At 43.4% G+C, this 21153-nt stretch overlaps 1 protein-coding gene across 2 annotated transcripts in view; it reads right to left on the minus strand.

The window, feature by feature from the left end:
* LOC138260842 (tachykinin-like peptide) overlaps positions 1–17958 on the minus strand; it is a 171899-nt gene extending 153941 nt beyond the window's left edge. For both annotated transcript variants that reach the window (XM_069209267.1, XM_069209265.1), the window contains exons 1-2: positions 17832–17958; positions 17163–17408 (exon numbers count right to left, since the gene is read on the minus strand). In XM_069209267.1, coding sequence (XP_069065368.1) covers positions 17163–17270 — 108 coding nt within the window. In that variant the 5' untranslated portion in view covers positions 17271–17408; positions 17832–17958. The remainder of the gene's footprint in view (positions 1–17162; positions 17409–17831) is intronic.
* Between the last annotated feature and the right edge of the window lie 3195 nt (positions 17959–21153).

Genomic DNA, 21153 nt, shown 5'->3' on the forward strand with positions numbered 1-21153 from the left:
CTAAAACCAACCAGTGGTAGTGGTGGAATAACTTTAACAAACTAGTACCAAGGGAGTCCAAGGGTGCAGGACTTGCGTGGCTCTCACCAGTTTTCCTTCACCCAGAATCCCCTTGAAATCACAAAATGTGCTTAAAAAACACATTTGCCTTGCATTCCAATGAGCAGAAGTCCAGGGATCTGCAGGGAGCCACAAGTTTTCTACCACTAGGCATTCCATTAAGTCTCCAGCGATAAACTGCCTCACTTTAGTGAGTGAGCAAGTGACCACAACAGGGAAGTACCCAAAACGGATTGTGGAGACATTAAAGTTACCTACCACAAAACAGCCTTGTTTTTTAAGACAGTCACCTAAGTATTTGGTTCTGGGCTCGCCAGCCATATAGGGAAACCTACCAAACGCAGACATTTCTGAAAACTAGACACCCAAGGCAGCCCACGTAAGTGTGGCGTGTTTGAATTTCACAAAGTTTTCTTACCCAGAATACCCTGCAAAAATGAAACACTGATTAAAACCACTATTTTTCCTTCCTTTTTTATCACAGAAACTACAGGAATGTGCAGGGATCCTCAAAATTCCTACCACCCAGTGTTTCTCCACTTGTCCTGATAAAAACACAACCCCGCTTATGTGCTGGCATCTAGTGCCTGTGTCAGGAATGGATTACTCCAGGGTTAACAGTAGCCCTAATGCAAGGACTACCATTGACCCTTGTGTGATCCATTCCTGTCGCGGGCACTAGGCCTACCCACACAAGTGAGGTACCATTTTTATTGGGAGGCTCAGGGGAATGCTGGGAAGGAGGAAATTTGTGGCTCCTCTTAGTTTCCAGAAGTTTCTGTCACCGAAATGTGAGAAAGAAGTGTTTTTTTTGCCAGCTTTTGAGGTTTGCAAAGGATTTGGGGTAACAGAACCTGGTGAGAGCTCCACAAGCCACCCCATTGTGGATTCCCCTAGGTGTCTAGTTTTCAAAAATGCACAGCTTTGGTAGGTTTCCCTCGATGGCGGCTGAGCTACAGGCCAAAATCCACAGCTAGGCACTTTGCAGCTATGATTTCTTTTGGAAAATGTGATGTGTCCATGTTGTGTTTTGGGGCATTTCCTGACGCGGGCACTAGGCCTACCCACACAAGTGAGGTACCATTTTTATCGGGAGACTTGGGGGAACGTTGGGTAGGAGGAAATTTGTGGCTCCTCTCAGATTCCAGAAGTTTCTGTCACCAAAATATGAGAAAAAAGTGTTTTTTTTGCCAACTTTTGAGGTTTGCAAAGGATTCTGGGTAACAGAACCTAGTGAGAGCCCCACAAGTCACCCCATCCTGGAATCCCCTAGGTGTCTATTTTTCAAAAATGCACAGCTTTGGTAGGTTTCCCTAGGTGGCGGCTGAGCTACAGGCCAAAATCCACAGCTAGGCACTTTGTAAAAAACAGCTCTGATTTCTTTTGGAAAATGTGATGTGTCCACGTTGTGTTTTGGGGCATTTCCTGTCGCAGGCACTAGGCCTACCCACACAAGTGAGGTACCATTTTTATCGGGAGACTTGGGGGAATGCTGGGTAGGAGGAAATTTGTGGCTCCTCTCAGATTCCAGAAGTTTCTGTCACCGGAATGTGAGAGAAAACTGTTTTATTTGCCAACTTTTGAGGTTTGGAAAGGATTCTGTGTAACAGAACCTGGTGAGAGCTCCACAAGTCACCCCATCCTGGAATCTCCTAGGTGTCTAGTTTAAAAAAATGCACAGGTTTGGTAGGTTTCCCTAGGTGGCGGCTGAGCTACAGACCGAAATCCACAGCTAGGCACTTTGTAAAAAACAGCTCTGATTTCTTTTGGAAAATGTGATGTGTCCACATTGTGTTTTGTGGCATTTCCTGTCACGGACACTAGGCCTACCCACATAAGTGAGGTACTATTTTTATCAGGAGACTTGGAGGAACACGGGTTAGGAGGAAATTTGTGGCTCCTCTCAGATTCCAGAAGTTTCTGTCACTGAAATGTGAGAAAAAAGTGTTTTTTTTGCCAACTTTTAAGGTTTTCAAAGGATTCTGGGTAACAGAACCTGGTGAGAGCCTCACAAGTCACCCCATCTTGGATTACCCTTGGTGTCTAGTTTTAAAAAATGCACAGGTTTGGTAGGTTTCCCTAGGTGGTGGCTGAGCTAGAGGCCAATATCCACAGCTAGGCACTTTGTAAAAAACAGCTCTGATTTCTTTTGGATAATGTGATGTGTCCACGTTGTGTTTTGGGGCATTTCCTGTCGCGGGCACTAGGCCTACCCACACAAGTGAGGTACCATTTTTATTGGGAGACTTGGGGGAACACAAAATAGCAAAACAATTGTTATTGTTCCTTGTCTTTCTCTACCTTTTGTACTTCCAAATTTAAAACAGTGTGTAAAAAAAGACGTCTATTTGAGAAATGCCATGTAATTCACATGCTAGTATGGGCACCCCGGAATTAAGAGATGTGCAAATAACCACTGCTTCTCAACACCTTATCTTGTGCCCATTTTGGAAATACAAAGATTTTCTTGATACCTATTTTTCACTCTTTATATTCCAGCAAATTGATTGCTGTATACCCGGTATAGAATGAAAACCTATTGTAAGGTGCAGCTCATTTATTGGCTCTGGGTACCTAGGACTCTGGATGAACCTACAAGCCTTATATATCCCCACAACCAGAAGAGTGCAGCAGACGTAACGGTATATTGGTTTAAAAAATCTGACATCCCAGGAAAAAGTTACAGAGGAAAACATAAAGAAAAATGGCTGTTGTTTTCAGCTCAATTTCACACTTTTTTTTTATTTCAGCTGTATTTTCTGTAGAAAACCTTGTAGGATCTACACAAATGAATGCTGAATTCCAAATTTTGTTCACTTTTCAGAAATGCTTAGCTTTCCGGGATCCAGTATTGGTTTCACATCTATTCCTGTCACTAACTGGAAGGAGGCTGAAAGCACCAAAAATAGTAAAAATGAAGTATGTCCCAGTAAAATGCCAAAATTGTGTTGAAAAATTTGGTTTTCTGATTCAACTCTCCCTGTTCCTGAAAGCTGAGAAGATGGTGATTTTAGCACCACAAACCCTTTGTTGGTGCCAGTTTCAGGGAAAAAAACACAAGCCTTCTTCTGCAGCCCTTTTTTCCCATTTTTTTGAAAAAAACGAAATTTTAGGTATTTGGCTAATTTCTTGGTCTCCTCCAGGGGAACCCAGAAACTCTGGGTACCTTTAGAATCCCTGGGATGCTGGAAAAAAGGGACACAAATTTGGCATGGATACCTTATGTGGAAAAAACGTTATGAAGCCCTAAGCGCGAACTACCCAAATAGCCAAAAAAGGGCTCAGCACGGGGGGGAAAGGCCCAGCAGCTAAGAGGCTATGCAGACAGTGAACATTGCAAAGGTGGTGGCACACTCTGCGGCAGCAGCGTTACCACCAGCTGTATTGCGACCTGGCGACAATGCTGCCGCCTATTTCCCACTAGGCTGGCAGGCAGAAACCTCGGTTTCCGCCCGCCAGCGCAGCAGGAAACTCTTAATGGGTCTGGTGGGGAGGTAGCCAGTGTGGCAGCAACCTCCCCGTTGGAAGTTCTGCGGACAGTGCAAATCATCCGCCGAACTTCTAATGAGGCGCTAAATGTGTTTTTAGAAAGTTCGCAAAATGTGCAAACACTGCATCTCAAACAAAATCACATTTAAGTTGTAGGCAAGCTTTATATTGTTCCATTCATTTAAATGAAATTGGTCATACAAAAGATTAAAATCAGTCAAAAAAATATATGGTTAAAAAAGTTTTTAAAAATAGCCATCCTCGGATAAACTTTGAACAATACGATGGTTCACTGCCTCTACAAATGTCTAAAAAAAACAATCCAAATTCCCAAATAAAATTAGATTTTCACTTTTCATTATACAAGACAGCACTTCACTAGTCTTTCTAACATGCACTTTTCACACAATTGGTAATCATTTTATCCCCAGGTCTAATGAACAGCAGCACCTGGGTAACATGTTGTCTCTCATTTGACACTGGGAGCACATCCTTTATGAGGAAAAGATCCTAGACCAACAAGTAATCATTTCTGGGATTGAGAGTTGACTCATCTTCATGACTAACATCAACATCCTAGCATCACAAGACTGAATGTCCAACAAATACTGCTGGGAAATGCTTATGAAGATGGCTGTGCTATATATGGTTTGCATACTAAGTATATTGCAAGATTGTTAAATCAACAAGGAATTATGTGGCTATATAGAGGAACAAGGACGAAGGCTATGCTTCTTTATAAGGTCATGGAACTTCAGGGTGACTTACTATATCCTTAGTATATACAACAGATAGTGTTTTCTTCCTTATAATAAATGCTCACACCAACAACCTTCCTGCAAGTCATTTAATTTATTTGTGGCTTGCTCTTTCATTTGAAAGAGGTCTTATGGGTGCAGACATGAAGAATGAAATTGGACTCTAAAGTGAAACTATACACATCAAAAAGCAGTTAGCAATTTGCTGCAGAATGACATTAGAATCAGTTTTTAAGGTAGGTCATATCAAAATGTGCTCGGGCTCAAAATGTGTAGTAAAATACAGTGAGATTTTATTTTTCCTGTAATAACTTTTATGTGCAAGAAATAAAGTCACTAACGTCATATATCCTTTCTGCTCATCACTGATTTTGAACAAAAGATGAGAAGATTAAAAAGTTTGCTTTCAGTGCCTTTTTTAAGCTACAGCTGTTATTAAGCTATGTCACCTGCCTTTCACCTTGACTGTTGAACTTGGCAACAGGCATTGTGACATTCAAACTCAACTCTACTAACTAATTACATTTGAGCAGCCATGTCATTTTGTCACATGCTCCTCAAAATATATGGAATAAAGTATGCCCAGCTAAACAATATATGTAGGATAAAGTGCACTCAACCATACAATGTCAGGATTTTGGTAGTAACCAATGAGTTTCATGGTCATATAGAGGAACGAGGCTGAAGGTCAAGTTCCTTTATAAGGTCATTGAACTCTGATGTGATTTTCAATATCCTTATTATGTATAGCAGGGGGACACTTTATTTGTTATAATACATGGCCACACCATCACCTTTCCCACAAACCAGTAAAATCCTTAGTGCATAGCTCTTTTATATCAAAGAAAGAGAATGGTAGAAAAGTAAAACCTCTAAGTCAAAAGCAAACACACCTAAAAAGTTGTTAGATATTTGTTGCAAAAGGACATTAGAATCATAATAATACACATCTGTTTTTCTTAAAAAGGTGCAGTAACTCAGAATGTGTAGAAACATGCAGCGAGAATCTATTTTTTATACAATTACCTAAGCAGTGTGAAACTTAAACATGTTCCCTTAAATATTTCCTTTCTGCTTGTCACTGTAGAGCTAGAAAACCCGATCATAAGAAAAAAAAGTCATGTTTATTTCTCATTTTCTAAAGAGATGTTTCAGGACCCTGCCTGCCTTTCACCTCTACTTCTGGCTCTGGCAGCAGGCATTGTGACATCAGAACTCAACTGCCATAAGTTATTACAGTTGAACTACATCATATTTTTACAATAGGTGACTGGGTGTGTCACAAGATGCCTACTGTAAAGACATTAGAGATTGTTTTTTATACAGGGATTGAAGATTGCCATGTAATACAGAATATTGCAAGTCACCAACGAGTGCCATGACCACATAAAAGAATGACGTTAAAGGCCAAGTTCCTTTATAAATGTTTGGAACTCTGAGATGACTTGCAATATCCTTATCGTGTACAGCAGAGGACACTTTATTCCTCATATTAAATGGTCACACCATCATCCTTCCCACAAACCACTTATATCCTTTGTGCATAGATCTGTCATATGTTTACAATCATGAAGAACAAACATGGAATCTCTAGAGCTAAATTGAACACATCAATAAAGCTTTTCGATACTTGTTGGAAAGAGGTGTTAAATCAGTTTAATACAAGTGAGATTAAAAAAAAAGGTGCAGAGGCTTGGAATGTCTAGAAATATACAGAAAGAGTCTAACTTTTGCATAATTACCTAAGGAGCACAAAAAAATAAATATGCTCCCATAAATATCTTCTTTCTGCTTGACAGTGTAAAGCTAGAAAAAATGCAGCTTGCTGCTGCAAAGGTGGCAAGATGGTGACTGTGCGAGGATGGTGAGTCTGGCCCTCCTCTCTACCTGGCTTGACACAGATTGGGCCCTGTTCACCGTCCCTTCTTTTGGATGGAGGATGAATGCAAGGATCATAGTGCTGAGCTGCTGGAGTTTTACTGCCACTGGAACGACTCTTACTGCTTGGAGTGCAAGGGGCCTCTGTTGAACCCTTACAGCACTGATGCTACAGACCTTGCTAGCGAGAGAAGGTGCAGGCTTGGCACAGGACTGTTTTTCTTGAAGATAAAGGTGGCAAGGACCACTAAGCCCCGAGCAGGACGTGCCCTGGCTGGAGGGACTAGAGGGGTGGAAGGGCAAAGCAACTGAACTTCTCGGTCAGTGCAAGGAATCCTGCTGGGAGCGCTAGCTTCACAGGCTCACGGCCAAGAGGATCTGTCGGGCCACTATTTTTGTAACAATGCAATGGAGGTGGCGGATATTGTTAAGAAGCCAGTTCAGGCTCAGGGCTCTGAAGTAACCCAGAAAGACGGTAATCTGGCTCTGAGAGGTCAATCCAACCCCCGAAGAAATGACAGTGCTTCAGGATCATCAGATGCTTTTCTCACAGCACCATGTAGTACAGATACCGCCGCAACAGTAAGTACTCTGGGCAATGGTGTCCCGGACCCAAAACACATGGGGGAACTCGGGATGGGGGACAACTGACATGCCCAGGGAAGACAGTCAGTAGCAAACTGTTGAGTCATCAGGATGCTAGTGTTAAAGGAGCTCCATCAAGGTTAAGCTGTGGAAAAATATGTAATTCAAGGAGCACATCAGATGTCACAAATAAGGATATTGAATGAGTGCACCCTGATTGGACATGTGTGTAATCTTTAAACCCCAAGGATCACGCTTTGGGCATGCCCAGTAAAAAGTAGGTCGCAGCTGTTGAAAGAGATCGAACTTTCTCAGGCCCCTCCTTGGGGGGATCCTGAAGCTGGAGGATATTTTTTTCCTCTCGGATCAATCGAACTGGTCTGATGATGATGTAGACTCCATGGAGAGCTGGCATAGAAGGGGTGTCACAGGTCGGTGTCTCAAGGAGTGCAAGAAGCCGTAAAGGGTGGGATGAGGCTCTGACATTAAGAAATAGAGGGACTGAGGCTTGTCTGATGATTTAGAAAAATAAACCCCAGCAGCAGGGAAGTAGTATGGTTTATGCAGGAGCTGGCCTAAAATAGGATTATACAACTGCGCCCCTTCTTGAAGGGAATCCAGTGGGTGATATGAGGCCTGGTGTACCTAATAAATCTGATGGTGCCACACTGGAAGCAAATTATCAGGCCATCGTTGCTCATCAGGAAGAAATCTGGGCAGATAGCCGCAAAGCCCAAGCTGTTAATAGGAAACTTCAGGGGGCTAGTCGCATGGTCATCAAGACTTGATGAATTTTCACAAAGAGTGGCAGAGGTGGAGAGCAGAGTGGCCACACTTAAAAGCAACTCATAACAAAAATGCAGAGGCATTTGAATCACAAATGCCGGATGCCCACTGGAAGTTGAAAGAGTTTTAGAACAGGCTGTGGCATAATATTCTTAGGGAGCTGGAGGTACCAGAAGGAGCCCCGGGAGCTGATACCCTTACATTTATAGTCAGATTTTCAAGGCACCTTCCCGGAGCTGGCTCAGTGGAACTGGGATCTGGAGGTTCAGAGAGCCCATCGATTTCTGTTCTAGCAACAGCCTCAGCATCTGCAGGATACTGGCAAGCCATGGGCAATATTGAAATTTTTTCAGAATCTTTTACTCAGACAGGCTGTCCTTGAACTTGCTCACCCAGACAAGAAACTCACCCATGAGGGTTGCTCATTTTTTTTGTCAGACCTGATTTTTTTCATGACACTGTAGAGAGGGGGTGGCACTTAAGACAGTTGGTGCAATCTTTTCAGGATAAAGGAGCTCAAGCATTTTAGTTGAGCCCAGCTAAGCTGAAGGTTGTTGTTCTAGGTAGGGCACACTATTTTACTTCAGAATTCAAAGCTAAAGAATTTCTTGCTGGTTTAAACACAGGGTAGCCAAATCTGGGAAGCTATGAAGCATATAGTCCTTGAGGATGATTGCTGATGGACTATTGTTGACATGATTCAAGGTTTCAATAAATCTTATGTGTTGAAAGTGTAGAGAATGGTCAAACTGCTTGATTAATTATCAATGATTTAAGCTTCTCTCTTTTTATTTATCTATCTACTGTATGGTTCAGAGATGGAACCAAACAGGCTGCATTGGAGGCATTTTTTGTAGTGAGCCAGGCATGGGGAGGAGGGCATCTTGCCATCTACTGACCTGGTCGGTTCTATTGCCCTCAGTGGCTGTGAGGGGTGGGGATGGGGAGGGAAGTGGATGGAATGGAGGGGAGGTGCTGGGAAGGGTAGGGTTGGTGGGGGATGGGAGAGGGGCAGGGCACAGGATTTTGATACCTCAGACAAAGGCAGTGTGTGTGATACAGAGTGATTGCTTTTGCCACTGACATTTTGCTTTTGTATGTGTTTAGTTGCTGGGCAGACTTGATTATCATGTTCAGAAACAGAATGGGGCACTTGGCTCAGCTGATACCTGCTCGGAAGCAGGGATAGTAATCTTCGTATCTGCACAATCAATATCTGTGGCCTGAGCAAAGTGGTGTAACGAAACTGGAGGGGGCCACCCTGAAAAGAACTTGGATGGGGGCACTTCAGGCTCACTCAGCCAAGGTGCTGTGCTGAGAGGGGCCACTGGAGCTCGGGTCCCCCCTGGACTGCATGGGCTGAGGAAGCCTTTGTAATGCCACAACCTGAACCATAGGGCCAAGAGAGGCAGAACAACATTAGGCCTAAGGTTGATGAAACCAGATGTAGTATGTGTTCAGGAAATGCACATTCCCTTGGGTAAGAAGGGACTTTTTGCTGATCTCGGGATTTCACTTTTAGGCTGCATGTGACAAAGCTCAGCATCCAAGGGCAATTCTTGCCAATAAGTCCATCTGTTTGGCGATACGGAGCACTACTGATAAATTAGGTAGGTGGGTCATTATGCTCAGTGTATGCATCTAATTTGGATGAAGCTAATGTTTTACATTTCTTAAACATGGAACTATCGTTTTGGCCAGCTCCCCAGATTTTTTGCAGGGACTTCAACATACATCTAGTGATTAAAAAGGATTCATCTGGATCCCAAGCGTATACTGGCAGGAAACCACTAGTATTGAGGGCACTACAATTACTGGTTCGTGATCATGGGCTGGTAGACAAATGGGATGAACATAAGGCTCTGCACCCTAGCTATACATTATTTTCGTCTCTGCATAATAAGTTGGTGCATTTAGATAATTTTTTTGTTTCTACCCTACTTAGTAAGCAGGTGACAATTGAGAGGTATCCTAGGGGTCTCTCAGGCCATAACCAATTGGTACTGAAAGTTCCAGGCATAGGCTTTACTAGACCATTACCTAACTGGACCTCTGACAGGAAGTTGCTGTCCAATACAGAATATATAGCCCATGTGCGTCAATAGATAGGTGAATTCTTAGTTTTCCTTAGGAGCACAGCAACAGATACGGTGGTTTGGGATACTCTGAAGGGTGCGATCAGGAGAGAAATGGTGAACTATTCTCTACATCAACAAAAACAGACACGCAGTGAAATCCAGGAGCTCTATAAGGCCTTTCTATTGCTAGAGGAGCATCAGACTTAGTTAAAGGGCGGGAAACGTGATGGCACTGAAGTTCAACAATAGATTGCAATATTGAAAGCTAGAATTATTCAGCATTTTGGAAAAGAGACAATACTGATAAATCCCTCAATCATAAATCAAAGTGTTATGAGCTTGGGGAGAACAGCAGACACCTACTTTCATTATGTACTGTATTAGAAAGAAGGAGGTTGAAAAAACAGATAGAGGCCATACAGAACCCCTACAGGTGTAAATGTGACTCTCCTGCTGAAATAATTAGGGTCTGTTAAAAAGAGGTCTTTGGCTGGCAGTCAGGTTACACTCTGTCCAAGCAAGGACCCTCACGCTAGTCAGGGTAAGTCACACACAATCCAAATTATCCTGTGCCCATCCTCTGGTAGCTTGGCACTGAGCAGTCAGGCTTAGCTTAGAAGGCAATGTGTAAAGTATTTGTGCAATAAATCATGCAACAACACTGTGTAACTCCACAAAAATACACCACACAGTGTTTAGAAAAATATAGAATAATTATCTGGTTAAACGCAGGTCAAAACTATCAAGATTTGATAAGTACATTGAAATGTCACTTTAGAAAATGATAAAAAAGTCCTTAGTTCCTAAAAAGCAACAAGGGTCTCTTGCAAGCACAAAGTACCTGGTTTACATCTAAATTCTCTGCGTGGGGACGCAGAGAAGGTGAGAGGTGGAAAACGGGGAGGTGTGTGTCAGTTTCTCTGGGCGCACACAGACGATGCGTTGATATTTTTTCATGCAGACCGGGCCTTGTGTCAATTTCCAGCGTGAAGACTTGGATCCTCTTCGGGTTGTGGGGTACTTGGACGCCCCGGGAGAGATGCAGAGAAATCCTGGGTGTGCAGGACGAAGTCACAGGAGCTGCGTCGGTCCGGTGGGCGATGCGGGGAATTTTCTGTAACACAGCAGGCGCTGCATCGATTCTTCTCGCAGGAAGTCAGGCTGCATTGTTCCAGCTTGGCTATGCGTCGATCCAGTGGCCCGTGCGTCACGGTTACAGTTGCAACGCTGGCGCTGCATCGATCTCTGCTCGGGGAGCCGGACTACGTCGTTCCAGTTTGGTGTGCGGTGATTTTTTCACTGTGATGCAGTCTGTGCGTCGTTTCTGGCAGGCTGTGCGTCGAATTTTCGCAGCACAAGGAGTTCTTTGCAGGATGAAGTCTTTTTGGTCCTGAGACTTCAAGGAACAGGAGGCAAGCTTTATCCAAGCCCTTAGGGAGCCCTTCTCAACAGACCCAGAGGGCAGCAAGGCAGCAAGGCAACAGTGGGGCAGAAGTCCTTTGCAGAAAAGCAGTGAGGAGAGTCCTTTGGGCAGCTAGGCAGTTCCTCTTGGCAGGTTGCAGGTTCTGGTTCAGAGTTTCTTCACCAGTGGTATCTTGTCCAGAAGTGTCAGAGTTGGTACGGTCAGAGGCCCTGTTTAAATACCCAAATGTGCCTTTGAAGTGGGGGAGACTTCATAGAGTGGCTTAGAAGTGCACCAGGTCCCCTTTCAGTTCCATCCTGTCTGCCAGGGTCCCAGTAGGGGGTTTGGCAGTCCATTGTGTGAGGGCAGGTCACTGTCCTTTCAAATATAAGTGTCAGGCCCTCCACCCTCCAAGCCCAGGAAGACCCATACGGTATGCAGATGTGTGCAGGTGTGAATGAGCATCCTGTGTTTGGGGTTGTCTGAGTGAAATGCACAAGGGAGCTGTCACGTAACCCAGCCAGACATGGATTGTAAGGCACAGAAGGATTTAAGTGCAGAAAAATGCTCACTTTCTAAAAGTGGCATTTCTTAAACAGTAATATTAAATCCAACTTCACCAGTCAGCAGGATTTTGCATTACCATTCTGGCCATACTAAATATGACCTTCTTACTCCTTTCAGATCAGAACCATCCACTGAAACAGTTTATGAGGTTAGCCCCAATGTTAGCCTATAAAAGGGAGCAGGCCTCACAGTAGTGTAAAATGAATTTAGGAGTTTTACACTACCAGGAAATGTAAACTACACAGGTATAAGTCCTGCCTTTTATCTACATAGCACCCTGCCCTGTGGGTTACCTAGGGCCTACCTTAGGGGTGACGTTTATGTAGTAAAAGGGGAGTTTAAGGCTTGGCATGTACTTTTAAATGCCAAGTCGAAGTGGCAGTGAAACTGCACACACAGGCCTTGCAATGGCAGGCCTGAGGCAAGGTTAAGGGGCTACTTAGGTGGGTGGCACAATCAGTGCTTCAGGCCCACTAGTAGCATTTAATCTACAGGCCCTGGGCAGATGTAGTGCACTTTAGTGGGGAAGTACAGGTAGATTAAATAAGCCAATTGGGTGTTAACCAATGTCCCCATGTTTTTAGGGAGAGAGCATATGCACATTAGCACTGATTAACAGTGGTAAAGTGCACCGAGTCCTAAAACCAGCAAAAACAGTGTCCAAAAAGTGGAGGGAGGCAGGCAAAAAGTTAGGGGTGACCACCCTAAGGCTGTCAGGTCTAACAGGGTCTTTAGAGACTTCTTTCAGAATCTATATTTAGAAAATACTGCTCCCTCCCATGCTGGCTATGACAAGATCTTAAGTTGTAATTTATAAAAAAATTACAATTAGGAATATTGGGCTGCTTTTGAGGCACAAATATTACCTAACAAAGTTGACGAAGCAATTAATGCCTTAGCCACAGGGAAAGCCACAACGCCAGATAACCTACTTCAGGAGCTATGTAAAGCCATCCTTCAGGAAATCAGGAATGATATGCTCTTGATTCTCTTGAGAGCTCGGGCTGGGGAGATCCTTCTCTCCTGGGAGGCAACTACTATTGTAGTATTCAGGAAGAAAGGTAAATCCCCTCTAAATCCAGGGTCATAGAGATCAATCTCCTTAATAAACTGTGATGCCAAGGTGTTGGCTAAACATTTAGGTAGGCTTGTCCCCTCAACAGCATGGTTTTATCCCAGGGCGGGGAATGGTGGACCATATTAGCAGGGCAATTGCACTGTTTGACATTGCTGAAAGAACTTAGACAGAAATTTGCCTGGTGCTGTTAGATGCTGAGAAAGCATATGACCGGGGGTCATGAGGTTACCTTAGGGCGGTCCTCGAGTGGTAGGGACTAGGCCCTGGTTTTATTAAGGTTATCAAGGCACTATATCAAGCACCTAGCTCAAGCTTTATGGGGATGGAATCAGAAAACAATTGATAATGAGAGGGGCGTGGCAACGGTTTCTGTGTTCATTGTTATTTGCTCTTTATAGCATTCACTTTAATACACTCTTTAGGGAAATTTGTGGATCTGCTCGGTAGAGGTGAATCAGATTCAATATAAGGTTCTGGCCTATGTGGATTATTTATAGCGGTGGCTACCTCCGACCTATCAATGGCTCCGGCAGAAATAAAGAAGGTAGCAGAGTCCTTTGTGGTGGTTTCTGGCTATAGACTCAATGTGGTGAAGGCACAGGTTATATGCATTAAGGAAACTGGTTTTAAGGACTCTGGGCTAGTGGAGGAACCAGGAAGTGTGGATATCATCAGATCTAGATAATTTGGCTAAATTGAACTTAGCCCCTCCTCTGGGTCACACAGGGCAGGAACTCAAGAGAATTAATTATTTACACCTCTCACTGGTGGAGAGGTGCAATGTGCTCAGAATGACTGTTCTATCTAAGCTGTTATGTTTATTCAGGGACATCCCTTTCAAAATTAGCAAGTTTTGATTATCTAATTCGTAAAGCCTGTGTTTTAGTTTTCCGTGGGAATTTAGGAAGCCCAGAAGAGCTTATAAAATTTATGGTACTTCCTAGGGACGGTGTGGGTTGGGCTGTCCCCAATCTTACATTTTGTTATTGGTCCTGCATGCTCCAGCATTTGGGTAGACTGATTACGGGAAGCAAGTGGGATGTAAATCCTGCTGAATCTCCATCAATTTATTAGTTAATATTGGGCACTGAAGCTAATGGTTGGTTTCTGAAAAACTTTGAGCCCAGTTATTATAAAAAGATGACATTTAAGACTTTACAAGGGGTTTACAGGATGTGGGGACAGAGAGGATAGCTAGAATCAGGAAATTGCTTGTTAAACACCTCTGTGGGGATCGCCGGCCTAACCTGATGTGTTTCACGATGCAATAGGGAGACGGTGGGCACAGAATGGTATCACAGTGCTGGGGGATTTTGTTGAGGAGGTAAAGTTGCTTAGGTGCTTTCTTTTAGTGAGCTCCAAGAAATGTATAGGCTGACTGGGGTATATTTTTTTTAAGTTTCTCCAGGTCAGAGATTTTCTCAATAAATTGGATCAGAACCAATTCTCAGCCAGGCGGGTCTCCCTAGTGGATGCCATGATAAAGGGGCTAGAAATGGGACAATTTATCATTTGTTATTTCAGGAGCTGTTGGATGACTTTGGGCCTCAAAATGCTAAATGGGAAAGTGCACTTGGGACAGAAGGACTGCTTCTTCAGGACTCATTAGATGTTGATAGGAAAGTATTGTTAACAGTGGGGTTAAAGAGACAGCAGTTAAAGACCATATTCAATCTTTAATATACCCCGGTTAAGCTGCATAAATGAGGCACGAGATCGGATAAAAGCTGCTCTTGCTGTGGGGCAAACCAAGTAAAAATTGTGCATATATTTTTCTGGTGTCCTACTTTGGCCCCTTTTTTGGGGGGATATTGGTCTGAAGATTGGGGAACAGGTTCAAATTACCTCTGCGATGTTGTCATTAAGGGTGGATAAGGTCGCTCCTTGCACCAAGCCCTGGAATAGAGAATCCTATATTGTATTTATTGCTATGTCAGTGGTCTGATTGTGTATTGCTTCCGGGTGTTTAAACTCATAGCCCTCTACATTTGCAGAATGGATGTCTAGACTTCTGGCAATGTATATTTGGAAATAAATGTGCACAAGTAGAAGGGGTGGAAGGCGCAGAGATGAGGGTCTCGGATCCGGTCTTCCCATACTAGGTCGATAGATAGTGTGAGTTAATATGATGGACCCTGTTACTACACTTGTTTTATTGATACTCACTGCTCTACTTAGTTTTATGGCGTAAACATGTTGTGTCTGTTAATTTGTATAATTGACTGATTCTCTTTCCATATGCTAGCACCTGAGGAACTGAGATGTTTTTGGCTTATGTCTACTTATTACAGAATGATCTTGCACTGACTAAGCACTTCTATTTGTTATTTGCACTATTCAAGTTCTGTATGGGTTTTATGTATGATGTATGATAATCGTTACAACAATCTGCTCTGTTTTTTTAGCAATTACCTCGATGTGATTCAGCCAGGCACTTGCACTTTCTCTTTGCTATTTGTAGTATTGTGATACCGTATGCTATGCACTTTTTGAAGGCTTGCTGGTGAAATGTCCTCAGCTTTCATTGGCTTGCACACCATGAAAGTTTTACAAACATAGGGACATATTTACCACACCCAAGTGTCACCTTGCACCTCCCTCGCATAATTTTTTTTTTATGCTGAGGTGGTTTAAGGAAGCCTTTGGGCTATCTATGCTGAACACTGTTCTCGTTCTTCAGGATCACAGATTTCAAGTCTTTTCCAAGTCCTGTAACTCCTTAGTGCTACATTTGTCATGTGGTGTACCTCAGGGTTTTTTTTTCCTGAGGCCCATAATTTTTAATATTTACATTTGAACTTTAGCCAATCTTGTTGATGGCCATGTATCATCGCTATTTATGTATGCCAATTACACCCAAATCATCATATCACACAGTGCGGATGATAAAAAAAAGGTGCATCCAAATTCTGTTCCTTCCCTATTGAGGAGGCAGGGTGGATGAAATAAAACTATCTTAAATTGAATGGCGACAAGGCAGAGGTGCTTCTTCTTGGTAACTTACCTCAACTCTGGGGCTGCCAGGGATGGACAACAGATCTTGGACCCCTGTCCACTACTTTTAAAGTGGTTAAGAACTTGGATATCTGTCTTCACTCTAAGCTCTTGATGGACTTTCATATATCTAAAATCACATTGTACTGCTTAATGTTACTTAAATGTCACAGGAAGATTCTTTGGCTTCCCTTTCTCTCTGCTCAAACTCATTGATATTTTGGTCAAGATATTTTGGTGACATGGGGTTCATGTATTTAATATTTCCACATGCAATCTTTAAAAAGGACCTAGAATTGTGGTAATAAATACACTGACAGAACGTCCAGGGATCCCGAATGTTTTTTTCACAACTCACGCAATATACTTACATCTAGTTCATAACTAATGACATATGTAAGTGTGTGCATTGTAGTTTATGTACCTGCATTCTCTTTATCATTTGTCATCTCATTTGAACCAAACTAAGTGCAAATAGTAACAGAACACGCTCCAGTAGAAGAGACAACCAATGGCAAACAATTGAAACAACGATACTCAGATATTGTAAATCACCTGAATTGAGGTGATTACTGTTGCTAGGCTACTATAGTTGATATTCTTCCACGTCATCCATAGCTAAGTAATGGTTTTTTTTCTACTTTTTTGGTCTGTGTAGGTCAGATATTGCAAAAAACACTGTAGGATTTTCAGAAATAGGGGACAGTGCCCTTTTAATTATTGTAACAGAATGAGGGACGTATCAATGAAGCGATTCCATCATATTTTATTCAAAGTAATGTAGTCTTCAATGCTATAATATGTCTTTTCTGGGGGACGCTTCGCCTTCCTAAAACTAGACATTCACCCAGTGCTTAATTTGTAAATAAAAACGTGCTGGTGCCCAAAGCCCTCCTCCTAAACAGCGGCTGCTGCAATTGAATGTGGGAACACGGAATACTGACGCGGAGTAATCATGAAGCCATCTCGGGCCCCTTCAATCCATTTAAAGCCCCTTCAGGTCACTCTAGCAGCGTTCTACTTTCTCCCTTTGTGACGTTTTCGTTTTTTTCTTCCTCCACATTTCCCATACGTGTCTTTTGCTCGCAGCAAATGCTTGAGGCAGAAAAATAAGTGCCGGTCCTCAGCACCGGAAACAACAAGCACAAATTAAGCACGCATTCACTTGATAAAACATGTTCACGAGTAATCCAATGCCCGTTCTCCCTGCTGGTACATGTGGTCACCTACAGTCTCCTTTTACATATTTGGTAGTGGTTAGACATTTTCCAATTGATAATCAGGTAAGCGAACTACAATAGCGAGACGTTTCGCTTACTTTACACGCTACAATCTGAAGTGCAACCTCAATTACAGTAATGCATGTCAGTCCACATCTCTCGCTAACTCAGGTAAATGTAAGCAATTAATTGAGCGGCCGCCTTAAATATTTCTAATAGAATAATTAGGTGGCCCTTGAGTTAAACATATGCTTGCATGTTTCTCACCTGCACTTGATCATTGTAGCGCCATGTTGCGGAGTCCCTTATTCCAAGCTCTTCTGATAATACCTTTGTTGAAAGCAGGAGCGCCGCAAAGACCCCCAGGAATTTCATCGCACGAACCGAGTCGGTCTTCTTCTCTCTAAGATGGTTTTAAATACGAGGAAAGGCTCGACTGACTCGTGAAAGCAGAATTTAGACAAACAGCCACCACCACCGTTAAATTGCCCAGCTCGGTCAATGCATCCGATTCTGCAACAGGAACAAAGCAAAGACTTTAACAAAACTCCGGGGAAACTCAATTTCAGCACGCCGAGTCAAACGATTTATTATTTATGCTGTTAGTTAATAAGAACAAAAATACAATGTCAACAATTATTGAACAGGCTTACATGTTATCGTGAAAACAGGCTAATTCTCGTTTTAGATCAATGACATTCTCTCGTTTTAGATCAATGACATTTTTGTTTACACGAGTTAAGTACATAATTAAAAACTCCTAAAATGTTTTACTTAAAAATTAATCAAGCTTAAACCTCACCGCTTTAGTAGCCAATAAATGAGCCATTTTGGAATAATCTCGATAAAGCGGGTGCACTTCAGCAAAAACATTTGATTTCTCATCTAAAGGCGCGATCATTGTTATGCACAGTCCTAAAATGTGAGTGAACTTACTATAATACTAAGGAAAATATTGCGTTCCCCTGTCGACTCCCGTGCTACGTTCTGCCAGTATGTGTGAGTCTGAGCACACCATTAAAAATCCCTCCTTTATACATTTTCGAGGAGCTGGTCAAGCGCAGCTTATTTGCTTTTTTATTTTTCATTTAGACTGAACATTGTGGTTTACGTTTCGTACCTGGGCCAATCTTTGCCCGTGTTTGCTCAGTCTGTTTTAAACTCACTCTGCTTTATCAACCACATTGTTCAAACATTGGTTTATTTGATGTGAACAGTTGGTGTGTGTAACAAACCCTATTGACAACTTGTCATTTCTAATGAAGTAAACGAATGCATTTAGATCATAGACGTCAATTTCTCAAATATTGTTTCCTGCCGAACCTAGATACTTCCGTGGAAAAAAAAAAAAACATTATTTGTGATTCTAGATAATAGAAATTAGTCTTCAAGTATTAGCAAGTGGTCCTCTGGCAGATTAAGGTACAAAGCTCCTGATATCACCGGGATGTATGCATTAGTGGTGGCTATATTGCACTTTGAGGCACTTAATTGCATAGGGTGAGTACCAGTTATCCCCGATGTGTCAATTGTTCTCTATCCTGTCACTGTCCTTGCACCAGTAAGGCCAGTCACTGAATTTATACAGACACACATACTTTTTACCCAAATTCGATTTTTATTTTTTATTGAGGAGACCCGTTCGAGTGCCCCCGTCTGTTCAGTCGCAGGGAAAAACCTAGCACTATCAAAGATGGATTGTTGACGTTCTACACATACCATGACATTACAGTGGATGGTAGCTGTGGAGGTGTAGTCGATGCTGTGCTCACAGGAGGTCGTGTAGCATTGAATTGCGACACTGTGTAAATAATTACCTGTCTTGCAATAAATAGGAGAAGGTTCAAAAAATGGAATGGGTATTTATAAAGACACTGCAGTTTAATAATGTGCCAAAATAAATAAACGTAGGTGCAGGAAAAAAGGAAGGTTGCATAAATAAAGTGTCTATTAAAAGGTATAGTACAATAACAATACAGTGATAAACAATGAATTGTTTGCAATTGGTAATGAACCGTGAGCACCAGGGCTGGGTAACCATTTTGATTCTAATGATTTTGAACACCAAAATACCAACAAACAAGAGCGGCATAGTTGCATATCCTACAGCAAGGACTCGATATCTCTGAAAAGGGAAAAACACATGCCCTGCAGTTCTGGAGTGGAATAGTGACTTGGAGTAGTAGCTCATCTCCCGAATTAGGGTTAGTTGTGTTCCATGGCATTAGAAATGGGGCCTGTCCAAGCAAGGACCCTCACTCTAGTCAGGGTAAAGGAGAAACACACTCAGTTAACCCCTGCTCACCCACTTGGTAGCTTGGCACAAGCAGGCAGGCTTAACTTCAGAAACAATGTGTAAATATTTATACCAACACATACAGCAACACAGTGAAAAAAACACAAAATGGACACCACACCAGTTTGGAAAAATAGGTCATATTTATCTAAATCAAACAAGACCAAAACAACAAAAATCCAACATACACAAGTCAGGATATGAATTTTCAAAAGAATAAGAGTCTTAGGTGGTCATTACAACCCTGGTGACGGTGTTAAAGCGGCAGTAAGACCGCCAACAGGCCAGCGGTAAAACAATTGCAATTACGACCGTGGCGGAAACCGCCAACAAAGACAGCCACTTTAACACTCCGACCGCTAACGGCGGTACAGACAAACAGCTTGGCGGTCACCGCCAAAAGACAGGTGGGAGACAATGTACCACCCACACTATTATGACAGGCCAATCCGCCACCTTTTCCGGGGCGGATTCACCGCGGATAAAAACGAGGCGGAAACAGGCATTTCGAAGGGAAAACACTCACTCCACGAGGAAGGAGGGCACCTTGGAGCCGGAACCCCATATTCTTCCTGCAATAGTCTTCCTGCTCCTGTACCAGGAGCACCAACGCCGGCGGCGAAGACCACAGTGAGTACTGCACCTACAACATAGGGGAAGGGGGATGGAAAAAAACAGGGACACACACACGCAACACCCCCACCCCCATCCTCACCCACTACAACACACACACCAATGCATATCCAAACATTACAGTAACACCCCTCAACCTCCCTGGAAGAATGCAAAGACAAAAGGAAAGAGTGTAACCATTGTATAATATCAAAATAGAGTAAGCAAAAATATACATATATACACTATTAACAAAATGTACTCCACGAATAGTAGTCCAGGTAATACACCATTCATAGTCCGTGGACCACTGGGCCCAAAATGTATGGGCGAGGCCCACACAAGATACCCGAACATGACGGAGAGAACACTGTAGGGGCATCAGATAGAAATACAACAGGCACCTCAGGGGGAAGCGAAGGGGGGGGCACCTCAGCCGGATGAGTGCACGACGCCAGATCCACGAGGGGGCTCCATGCCCAGTGATGTATCCTGGGGAGTGCAAAGCCATAGTCTCTCAAGTCTCTACAGTGGGTGGTTTGCCCACTGGACCATCCTGGGGAGTGCAAAGCCACAGTCTCTCAAGTCTCTCCAGTGGGTTGTTTGCCCACTTCTTTATCCTGGGGAGTGCAAAGCCACAGTCTCTCAAGTCTCAACAGTGGGTGGTTTGCCCACTGGACCATCCTGGGGAGTGCAAAGCCACAGTCTCTCAAGTCCCTACAGTGGGTGGGTTGCCCACTGCTTTATCCTGGGGAGTGCAAAACCACAGTCTCTCAAGTCTCTCCAGTGGGTGGTTTGCCCACTGGACCATCCTGGGGAGTGCAAAGCCACAGTCTCTCACGTCTCTACAGTGGGTGGGTTGCCCACTGCTTTATCCTGGGGAGTGCAAAGCCACAGTCTCTCAAGTCTCTACAGTGGGTGGGTTGCCCACTGCTTTATCCTGGGGAGTGCAAAGCCACAGTCTCTCAAGTCTCTCCAGTGGGTGGTTTGCCCACTGGACCATCCTGGGGAGTGCAAAGCCACAGTCTCTCACGTCTCTACAGTGGGTGGGTTGCCCACTGCTTTATCCTGGGGGGTGCAAAGCTACAGTCTCTCAAGTCTCTCCAGTGGGTGGTTTGCCCACTGGACCATCCTGGGGAGTGCAAAGCCACAGTCTCTCAAGTCTCTACAGTGGGTGGTTTGCCCACTGGACCATCCTTGGGAGTGCAAAGCCAAAGTCTCTCAAGTCTCTCCAGTGGGTGGTTTGCCCACTGGACCATCCTGGGGAGTGCAAAGCCACAGTCTCTCAAGTCTCTACAGTGGGTGGTTTGCCCACTGGACCATCCTGGGGATTGCAAAGCCACAGTCTCT

This window comes from Pleurodeles waltl, chromosome 10 (assembly GCF_031143425.1).
Source record: "Pleurodeles waltl isolate 20211129_DDA chromosome 10, aPleWal1.hap1.20221129, whole genome shotgun sequence".
NCBI classification, from domain to species: domain Eukaryota; kingdom Metazoa; phylum Chordata; class Amphibia; order Caudata; family Salamandridae; genus Pleurodeles; species Pleurodeles waltl.